General features: G+C 41.7%; 2 protein-coding genes across 8 annotated transcripts in view; one reads left to right on the forward strand and one right to left on the reverse strand.

Annotated features, from left to right (window-relative positions):
* The window catches only part of ift70 (intraflagellar transport 70), a 21,482-nt gene extending 17,586 nt beyond the window's left edge, over window positions 1-3,896 (forward strand). For 3 of the 7 annotated variants that reach the window (XM_086290179.1, XM_086290182.1, XM_086290185.1), the window contains 2 exons: window positions 599-714; window positions 3,584-3,893. In XM_086290179.1, coding sequence (XP_086146305.1) covers window positions 599-714; window positions 3,584-3,742 — 275 coding nt within the window. In that variant the 3' untranslated portion in view covers window positions 3,743-3,893. The other 4 variants (XM_086290183.1, XM_086290184.1, XM_086290180.1 and 1 more) reach the window with 3 other exon arrangements.
* lg4h16orf89 (linkage group 4 C16orf89 homolog) lies at window positions 960-10,735 on the reverse strand. The gene is made up of 8 exons (XM_086290187.1): window positions 10,459-10,735; window positions 8,476-8,628; window positions 7,815-7,965; window positions 7,407-7,524; window positions 6,646-6,805; window positions 5,940-6,044; window positions 3,705-3,794; window positions 960-2,517 (listed from the first exon to the last, which is right to left on the reverse strand). Exons 1-8 carry the CDS (start codon window positions 10,637-10,639, stop codon window positions 2,414-2,416), a joined length of 1,062 nt encoding a protein of 353 aa, XP_086146313.1. The 5' UTR covers window positions 10,640-10,735; the 3' UTR covers window positions 960-2,413.
* Between the last annotated feature and the right edge of the window lie 313 nt (window positions 10,736-11,048).

Here is an 11,048-nt window from a genome sequence, read left to right on the forward strand (position 1 = left end):
CGACACGATTAATGGGATTACTCTGTTTCTTCAGATTAAAATGTTCGTGTACGGGTCCCAGTTTTTAGTGATTGTTAACGTTTTGGTGATAGTGTAGTATCTTTAGTCTCTTCACACAGTTGGAAACCGCTGTAAGAGACACTGACCACAGCTTCAGTCCCCTTCAGCTCTGAGAAACCAACATGGTGGCAACTTAAACAGCTAATGTTGATGCTTAGAGTTATGATAAGTCCAGAAGTCAGAAACCAGTGAACACTGACGTGTGTTCGATTCAGCCACCTGCTGATATGAGCCTCTGAAGCTCATCCAAACACACTTTTTGAAGTTTTGTCCAGTGAATTATCAGGAAACGGATCAAACATTCAGGGTGTTACTGCCTGTTTCTGGTCCTCTGCGTCACAGATATTTAACTGCACATTATTCAAACTGTGATCGATCCATCACAGTCACGCTGGGACTTTAGGTTGTTTAGCTGGAGTGTAAAATTGTGTGCAGTGTTTCCATTTTAAATGTTCTTGCTGATGCCTCCTGTACTGCGGTAAAAAGTCATTTTGTACTCCGAATGCTCTGACCGACTGTTTTCTTTGCTTTCCTGCAGTTTATGGGAAGGAGGTGCCGGCCATCATCGAGCAGCCTCTGGAGGAGGTCCGCATTCACATCGGCAAGAACACCGTCACCTACGAGGCTCGGCTTCTCAAGGCCCTGTTCTACGAGGTGATTGGCTGGAACAAGTGACATCACAAAGGTGTTACCGGCTGAGTTAGGACAGTTTAATAAGTTCCACAGAAACTCGGTTTAAAGACGGTCAGCACACAGTGACGTGTTTCTGTGGAGCTTTCGTCCGGCTTCTCTGCGCTGGGACACTTCTGGCTGAAGGACGTGATCTCAGTGAGCAGATCTGATATAATCACATTGCTGCATTTATCATCACTATGAACACAACGGTTTGTAGAACAGACTTTAGTTTTATTGGTTATGTTTATTTCACTAACATAAACATACATGATGATAGTAATGTAAGTTTATCTCCATGCATTCGGTTCATGCAGATCCTCTGCAGCCGCTGCTCCCGACTCTGTTTGTCGATTAAATACGTGTGAAAAACAATACGATTTAAAGTAAATAAAGATATTTTTAGAACTTAACTCAAGGTTTTCACCAGGAAAACAACCTGGGTGGATTCTGATGTTTTTTTCAAAGTAAATGTAAATATGTGTTTTAAATAGAGATGCTCCAATCAGCGTCTTTAGCTTCATATAAACTTTAAAAATCATCGAATCGTTAAAAATCAAAGATCGTCGAGTCTCTGACCACATCACGCTGTGTCCTCTGTGTTTTTCTCACTGTGGTGTTCACACAAAGGTGACCCCACCCCCCTCCAAGTCCAGCTGATCTCTTGTTCACTCATTGCAACTACAAATTTCTCCTAAAGAGGCTACATCAAAGAAAAAACACTGTTTTGTGGACACAGTGTCGCTGATACACAGGGGTTAGAGTGGGATTGGGCTGGTGGGGGGTGGGTATATTTCCTGGGTCTTTACCGTACAATATAAAGCGCCTCGAGTTGACTCTTGTTGTGATTTGGCCCTATAAATTTATATATATATAAAACTGAATTGAATTAATTTATACTTTTGTATAAAAACTCTTAGCTGTGCATTTTCACTTCTCAAAGCTGAAAACATCGGGACCAGCTCTGCCCTCGTCACCATTACAGCTCAGTGTGGGACTTCAGCACTGTAACTTTCATACAGCACTTTCTGTGGACTCCTGTAGTGATGGCTAAATGCTAAAGTATTAAGATTCCAGTCTTATTGTGAGCATGAACTCTGACACGAATGGAAGGATTGAAGGCTCAGAGTGTGCATGCAGCCGTGTGTCACCGTCTGATTGGTTGAGGTGGGAGCAGCTGGAAACAAAGCCGAGCTGCAATAAAAATGAACTCTTAATATTAAAAGCTGCCGATCAAATGTAATCACTCATTAACTGGAGGTGGGCTTTCAGGATCGCCGTGGCCCACTTTAACCCCTGGAGCCAGAAAAAATCTCGTGATGACCTCGAAAAGTCGAATTAATCCAAGTCTCATCCTCCAAAACGCTCATTTACATTTTACCACGGTCCTACTTATTGGGTACGCCATCCTTTTTTACGGTTGGAGCATCACTACTTTCAAACATCTTGTTTAGGTTTGATAATAATAATGATAAAAAAAATCAGCTTTATTGTTATAGTAACAAAACATGACTGAAAATAAAGCTTTAGCTTCCACATCCCAGCTTTGCATTAGGCGTTTTCATCATGTTAACACTACGTTCTTAAAGCGACATGTGGTGTGGAGAGTCTGCCTCGTTTCGCCGATGACGAAAGTCTCTACCTGATGATCTACAGTGTTTTTTTCTCGTGAGAACGCCCCTCAGGAGAGCGGCCTCTTTGTAATGTCCTGCTCTGTCAGGTAGTAGTTCAGGTATCCTCCCAGAGCACCGACCGCCACCGCCGTCATGTGACTGGAACAGCCGTCTGGCAGATGAAAGCAAACAGAGTTTATCAGACAATAACAAAAACCTCAAATCAGATGAAGTACTTAAGGTGGTAAAGACTGTTCATGCCAGCTTCACACATAACAAGAAATTATCAGCATATGAGCTCCAGCAGCTCTGCATCCAACTGCATTTTTAATGTGACCTCCGCTGGCTTCACAACACCAGCGTTCTTCAGATTTCCTCCAAACCTACAAACGTAACAACAAGCTTCTTTAGCCACAGTGGCTGAAGATCAGCTGATGTGATTGTTACGATCTTGTCATGCTTCTGGGTCATTTGATCCAGCTCTGAGTTTATTGTGTTTTTGTGATTCCTGAGATGTTATGATTGAGTTTTCTATCATTCAGTATTGAGTTCAGTCCTTTCCATGTCACTGAGTTATTGGTCATTTCTGGTCTGTTAGGTCCCTTTTGTGCCTTTGTCGTCGTGTCTCCTGTGAGAATCTGTCTTGTCGTCTGTGTTTGTGTTTCGGTGTCTCGCTCCCTCAACCTCTGTGTATGTCTTAGTCGGGTCATTGTTTTGCGTCTCCCTTCTGTGTCCACACGTTCCCCTCCTTGTGTTTCCACAGCCACTCATGTCTGTCCATGTGTGTTCTCCCCAGCCTGTCTTGTCTCTCTCTCCCTCCATGTCTCGCCTCTGTAACTGTTTGTGTCTCATCCAGTTGTCTCTCCAGTCTGTCTTGGTCCCGTGTGCTTTCCTTCCTCCCGGCTCCTGTATCATGCTGCGTGTTTTAGTCTGTGTCTTAGTGTGTTTCCTGTTTTATTTTGACAGTCTGCCATCCTGTGTTCAGTGTGTTTGCTTCCTCCCTGTCTCGTCACGCCTAATTCGTCCCAGCTGTGTTCCCCGTGTGTTTCTGCTTTTCCTAATTACCCTCGTGTGTGTGTGTGGGTGTGGGTGTGTGCGCATATATGTTGTGTCAGGTTCCTCTTGTCCCTTGTCCAGTTGTCCACGTCCAGGTTCTTAGTTTCATTTTTGTGATTCATGTTTTAGTCTACCTAGTTTAGTTCTATCTCCATTCGCCATTTGCTTCTGTTTTTGTGCAGCCTATGAATAAAGCAGCTCGTTTTTTGTTAAGCCTGCATTTGGGACCGCCTCATCATCACTTCCCACATTCTGCAGCTGCAGACCGTGACAGATCCTCAGCTGAGAAAAATGTAAACGGACCTGGAAGTATCTTCTCCCTCCTCTTCACTCTCCTGTGAGGCTGCAGCTGTTCCAGCAGCTCGTCTCCAATGATCTGTGAGATGATGCTCTCTGAGGAGAACAACAGAGAATGAACTGCCCATCCATCCGTTCACAATCTCTGCCCAGAAATAAGTAATTTAATACAGATAAATACAGATAATTGATTCTTGTGTAATCCACATCAGTAATTAGGAGATTTTTTTTGTTTAAAACTAATTGCTTTCAAAATACATCAAATGGGTTAATACATCAGTACAGTGCATATAAAAAGTCTGTTCCATGGCTGATTTTATTATTTATTGTATTCAAATAGATATTTAAATCTATTTATTATATATCTTACTACAGGATCCAAAACATGAACATTGTAGGAATGCAATAATAATTGTGACGAAAAGCTCCCAAAAACCTCAAATTTTCTGAACAGCCCAAAGATTTTCCATCCCTCTAGTTAAATTGTAACTCGGGTGATTTAGTGTCGACGACATTTGTTGTTGAAATTATGTTCTTCAAGGAAGTTTCAGGCTCGTAACCTGTTTCCATTATACATCCTGCCTTTGGCCAACATAAAGAATTCCCAAAGTTTAAAATGCTACAACTTAACTGAAGAATTTCATGTTGTAAACTACTCTGCATGGCTTTCAATTTTTTTTATCCGGTTGTTCAGTCTGACGTCACTAGCCGTGTCTGGGTCTAAACTCCGCTGCAGGTCCATATATCAAACGATCACTGTGGCATTACTGAGAGTTGAAAAACTGTCTAAAGTCTTTCATCTTTAATAAAATGATCAGCCTTCTCCTCTACCAGGTGTAACAATTGAGTTTAACATCCAGTCATCCATGAAAACGGAATTTATGACATTTAACGGAGTTAGAAGTTAGCAGGGAGTTAGCTCGCTAGCTTCTATCTAAATACAATATAGCATGTCCTGACTGCGGGGTTTTGGAAACAAATTCAAACGTACAGCTCTGCTATCACTTCCAGCATAAATGAAGACAGAAAACTAAACAGCAGTGACGTTTGTAGGGTTACTGAAGTTGGGCTAGCTGCTATATAATGATGTGCTACGTGACCGCTAGCGACACAGCTATGTTAGCATAATATAAACAAGCTAACTTTTTTTCCACTCGATAAAAGTTAATGTGAGTGTTCTCGGTGGTCAGGAACAAATGTAATCGCATGGCAGGATGCTGTAAAAGGACCAAACTTCAGCCAGGAGAACAACTGAGATAATCCATCCACAATACGAGGTTAGTCATTCATATACTGCTGCATGGGCTGGGCTGTAGTTACATCCTAAGGTTTTAAAAACTGAGCTTAAATAAATGATTAGCGGTAATAAAAGCCGAGGGAGGTCAACAGTGGTCGCTGACTGTTTTAGGAGCTTTTTGAGATCAAATAGAAGAAAATACAAAACATTAAACATGTTAACAACACAAAAGCCATATTAAACGCAGACTACTTTAGACCCGGAAGTAGGATTCGTCGCGTCATCACTGAACAACCGGATTAGCGTGTATGTGCAGATATAGAACTTTGGCAGCGATTTGAGATGGAAGGACTCTTAATCACTACTCTCATTATCATTGTTTCTACTCAAAAGTTAAAAATTGAAGTAAAAAGTGATTTAATGGTTCAGGGCAGCTGATGTTAAATATGGTGTTCCTCAAGGAAGTATTCTAGGTCCTCTTCAGTTTTTATTATCCACACACAGACACCCCTTGGGCAGCATTATTATTCACCAGCATCCCTGACGACTACTTCAAACATTTATTCTTATTAAAAGTTTTCACAATAAATGAGCAGAAAATTCTGTTTGCAGTCTTTGTTTGCTGGTCTGTCCAAAGAAATCAAGAAATAAATCATGAAAAGTTTAGAAACTGTAGGTAAATTATAACAATATTTCTGAAGTGTCTTCTATAACAAATTACTGCACTTCCTCAAAAGTTTTCTCAAGAAATCTGCAGGTAATTCAGATCTCGTGCAGATTTTTCACTGACATAACGTCAGACAGAGATCTGATCGCCACGTTACTTGTACGAATGCTCTTTGTGTTTTATTTGCCTAACACATAAAAACCTGCATATTCTTGCATCAGTGGCCATCTTTGTTTCATTAAGACCTCTAAAATACACTGTTGCTATATTTATGAGGTTTGACATATTTGGTATTTTTGACTAAGAACATATATTTTAGCAGGTTTGTGATACTCACTGTCTCTCCCAAAGCAGCCCACCTCCTCGTCCTGCAGCCTCAGAATGTGCTGCAGCCAGTCGGCTTTGTGGAAGTCGGAGAATCCAGACAATCCACAAATCAGGACTGCCAACATAGAGAGGAAACTCAGAAACTAATTTATTTACAGTTCAGACATTTTTACAGTTGACTGCTCATCCAAATTCCCCCCTGTACACTTTTCAATTTAATCTAAAACAAAAATTAAATTAAAAGTCTTAAAAAGTCCTAAAACAAGAAAAAACTTTCTTTGTTACATGAATTCTCTGAAGGCGAGCCTCAATGTCTCCTGAAAAGTCAGGACTCAACATTAAAATCCCCAAATTCTACAACCAACACTCTGAATTTTGTTGAAATTCAGATTTTGTTGTGATCTCTTTTATTCCATAATTTTCTTTTATATTGAAATGGTGATGTAGTCATCAAAAAAAGTAAACGTTTTTAGTTTATCTCATTCAAAAGGACACATCAGTATTTGACAATATGGTTTTCCCATTCCAGTCAATCATTTTTATGAGTTTATCCTTACGTTTATCATAATTAGTGGTTTATATTTATAAATTAATTCATTTTCAAGCTTTTTTGCATGAAAATATTAAAATATGAGTAAGAACATTTTTTTAAAATATGGGAATTCATTTTGCATCAAACCGGAATAACACCGGATCAGGAAAATGTTGACACTCACTGTTTTCGATGAAGATGTCGACCATCTGTTCGCTCAGACCGTCTTTGATGTCCTGGTTGGTCTTCATCATGTTGGAGCAGAAGATCCTCTGGTAGTTCTGTTCAGTCATGTTTGCTCTGGATGCTCGTGTGTCACCTTTCAGCAGATTAGTGCAGCCTTTCTGAAATGGAAATACCAACGAGTCAAACTGTGAAGCTCATAAATTCCCCTCGTACTGAAATCATGGTCCTCGCTACTTTAATCAAATATTTCTAACAGTAGTTTTGCCACCTGTGGTGTTCCCCAAGGCTCTGTCTTTGGCTCTGTACTGGTCTCACTTTAAGACAGCTTTTTATTGATTGGCTGCACATTATAAACAGAATGTCTTGGAGAGCGGGTGGGTGGGGCTTCTGTGCTCACAGCTTTTAGAGCAGCCTACAGCCTGAGCTTTTGGCTCAGTATTTTACTGGGAAAAACATACAAATGTAAAGACTCTTAATGAAAATTGTTAATGAAAATGTAATGAGTCTTACCAGGAAGTAAAATATTAAAAATTCAGCTTGGGCAGAGATAGGCAGCATTAATCTGGTATTTTGAGTTAAACCGGAGGTTCTGGGCCGATATGCAAACTCCACACAGGAGGCTCATATCTGGTTTCGAGCCTCTTTCTGTGAGGCTTCCTAAAATAAGGTTGTTTCTTTCTCCAAAATGCTTGTTAGTGTTACACACATCTGTGGGTCTTTGAGTGGTTTTACGTGTTGTTTCCATCTTTGTTTGCTCACCATTTTTCCAATCATGAAGTAGAGAAGCTGGTGGGACAGAGAGTAGTGTGGACACCCAAAACGAGTCATGGTGTCCCGGCAGGGCTTGGTGACGATGCACGGCGTCCCGTTCATCTTCCTGTCCGAACACACACACACACGACTCGGGCAGGTGAGTGTCCTCACCTCAGCTAACAGGTATTGTTACCTTCATACATAATTACACAGTAGTGAAAAACAATCCAAACTACTGACAGTTACAATGAGATAAAGAACTTTCTTTTTAGTGTAAATCAGCATTTTTAAAGTTAAAAAACAGGCTGCGGTCGGTGAATAATTTGCACAGTCCAACAATCCAAATGTAGGGGAACCAGCACAGTAAAGAGCCTCTGAAGCCGGACTCTTTGGGGTGTTGGTGTGGGTTCCTACCAGGTTCCCAGCAGCAGGGTCAGACATTTGTCACTGAGCTGCTCATCGTAACACTCAGTGGTCATGGTGGAGGGATAAACCAGGCTGGGATCTGTGGTGTACCATTCCTGAGGAATCAGCCAGAAACTCCACGACAACAGGGGCTCGAACTCTTGAGAGGAGGATGCAAGAAACGCACAAGTGTTAAAGTCTGCTAGGATCTCAACAAACCTCACCTCCACGTCTGTGCAACACCTGCCTGCTCATTTCTCTCAAGTCAGATATTTAAATTATATAATTAAACCTTAATCAATACGTCGTGATGATTAAAAACATAATTAAATACAAATTTAACTCAAAAACAGCCCCTATAAGTTCAAACAGTCTTTAAATAAGCTCCTCCTTTTTCAGGAAACACCTACAGAAGACGTCACAGCAGACTGTTGTCTGTTCTCGATGTTGTGTTCACTGACCTGTAGTGTTTCAGTGTCACTGTGAAGAACAGATTTGTAACATCACTGACACTTTTACCTTCATAAATATAAGGTGTGATAATAAAAAATACATATCTGAGACTGCCCTGAGCCTTTTCATAAAAACCATAACAGCTCCAAGAATTAACCACTAAATGGATCAGCACTGTACCTGCAGACTTTTGGGACACGGAGTCTGAAAGTCTCACCTCTGTAGTATTTTGGGTCGTCCTGTTCCAGTGCAGCGTTCGCCTTCTCCACACTTTGGTCGAGACGTCTGACCAGAGCGACGGCGGTGGTTCTCTGAGCCCAGCTGACCGGGTCGGTGTGAGGCCACGTCCGGACCGCCTCCTTCAGCTCAGCTGAGACACAAAAACAGGAAGAAAGAGTTCATTCGTAAAATAAAAGGATGTAAGTAAACTTGCTTTATGGTTTTAATTTCCTCTGCCTGTTTCCTCCTGTGGATGGACCCTCTTTCGGTTTACTTCCTGTTTTATTTTGAAAGGTAGGCCCTTAGTTGGTTTTCTGATCTGTTACTTTCTTCCTTTGTTCTTTTTCGTGCCCTCGCTTTTGTCTTTGTGTTTTCCCTCTTTTGGCTTACTTCCTGTTTTATTTCAAAGGTGAGCTCTTCAGTGTTTTTACTTCAGCCTCAGTCACACAGATCTGCAGACCAGCCAGCAGCCTTCTGGTCTCGATATTACCTGACCGGCTGGCTCTAGGTGAAGTCAGCTGCATATGCAAAGAGGTCAGCTGCACAGAAAGCCTCTGTGTGACTGCTTTGGTTGCCAACAGGTTTGCAGGTGTATCTCCTGAGTGGCATCATGTCTGTCTCTCTAAATCTGGAGCAGGCTGAGTTTGTAAATGCCGACTTACATCCACCGAGGTCTTCAAGGTCAGCTTCATGAATGATTGGTAGAAAATTGACAAAAAGCCTTATAACTTAACTGTGATTCTCACAAGGCTGCTGTGTATTGTCAACATACAGAAAATATAAAGGTTCAAATTACGTCACTTCACGGACACGGTCTGTGTCTAAAATGAGAAAAGCAGGCAGATGGTGAATACTGAGCTGTTACTTTCTGCTGTTTTCTGTTTCATAAACAGCAGAGCAGCTGTTGCACATCTGCATTTATGAGGAAAGATAATAAAGCATGAAGATGATCTCTGCTGGGCAAACAGAGCTCTGTGTGCAAACACGGCCTCACATTAAAGTCAGTTCGTTTTCCTGGTGAGAAAACAAACCACGGCAGAAACTATTTAGCCAAATGTGGCGGCGCAGCTTCAGTCAGTGTTGTGTCATTTAGTGAACTGTAATCTGCATCTTTTTAACAATGTTACACATGGAAGACCCTGACTCGTCTGCAGACACTTGCGGACTGTTCGCCGAGCGGTGGTGAGACCTGAAAACAGTGTGACGCAAAACAAAGACTGTTTGTCTTCAAAGTTGCTGAAACCAACAAGATTTAAATGTTTGTCACTGTGGAGCGGAGTAAAATATCAGAGCCACCACTCAGGCCGTCACACGCTTCCTTTTTATTTGTCCTTAGAGCATCAAACGTTCACATTAAAAACATGTTACGTGACCTGTGAGCGACTTTACAGTTTAATGCTGCACAGATTGCTGCCCCTCAGCAGGCACCTAGAAGCTGGCCAATCAGAATATTAAATGCCGTGCAGAAAATACTGGCCATCATTTTATCCTCTGTGCTCTGAATACACATGATCCCACTTTAGCTCTTTAAGAAGCTACGGCCACAAAATCAACGTTTTTTGGGGGGGATACACTTTTTATTCTGGAAATGTTCATCATTTGTTTTTGGACAGAAGGGGTTAAAACAATAGATTTACTTTATTTTTAGATTACTTTGGGGTTTTCATTGTCATAAAATCAAATGTCAGAGCAGTAGCTGTACTGGCAGCGCTGTACTTTACTGTATTTTACTATAAAATAAAACAGATCAGTGAAAAGTCTGAGAGTGAAGCAGAAAATGTGTCACTTTCAGGCACTGCGAGACAAAAACCTCTGAGTCGACACTGAGGTTAAAAGCATTTCACTTTAAAAGCTTTCGCATATTTGTATAACCTGTTCGATCTGCACCTGCATCTCAAATCAGTGAGTTTCACCAAAACAAGCAAACCATAAACAGCTGTTATTCTCCAGATGTTTTCCTGCAGCTGGTAAACAGTCCTACCCTGCAGTATGACGAACCCCACCACTCCGTCCAGGTTGATGTGCTCATGCTGCCGCTCCAGGAAGGACACTCCGCGGGAGAGGCTGCTCAGGATGTCATCGATCACCTCCGCCCGAGAGCCGCACACTGCGGCAAACAGAGCCAGCGCTGCGGCCAGCCGGAGCACCGAAACCCGCATCATCCGGTCTGAGGTCCGGGACAGCTTCAGTCTAGCAGGGAGACCGAGAGAGGCGGAGGAGGACAGCCTGTCTCCGCTTTAACACGGGGGGAGGAAAGTCAAGGGCTCAGCATGGGGGAGGAAATATCCATGACGTCAGAGGGGCTCACGAAATGACATTTTATTTTTACTGCGTTTAATTTGAATTAATATTAGAATAAAAATAATACACCAAGAAAAGCTCACCTTACCTCCTAAGAGGATTTAAAGTGATGTGCAGTGAAACCATTTACACGTTTATTTAACCGAAACCAAAAAACAAAATTACATTTTAAAAAAGTCAGTTAGTGGCCTGAAAGCTGCAACGCATGGAAGACAAAAGCTGTTCAAAAAGTGGAAAATGTACACAGAATTAATATCATATTTCCTTGCA

This window comes from Aulonocara sp. 'chitande type north' Nkhata Bay, linkage group LG4 (genome assembly GCF_057382095.1).
Source record: "Aulonocara sp. 'chitande type north' Nkhata Bay isolate Kocher_YH1m ecotype deep benthic linkage group LG4, A_spYH_male_GT1.1, whole genome shotgun sequence".
NCBI classification, from domain to species: domain Eukaryota; kingdom Metazoa; phylum Chordata; class Actinopteri; order Cichliformes; family Cichlidae; genus Aulonocara; species Aulonocara sp. 'chitande type north' Nkhata Bay.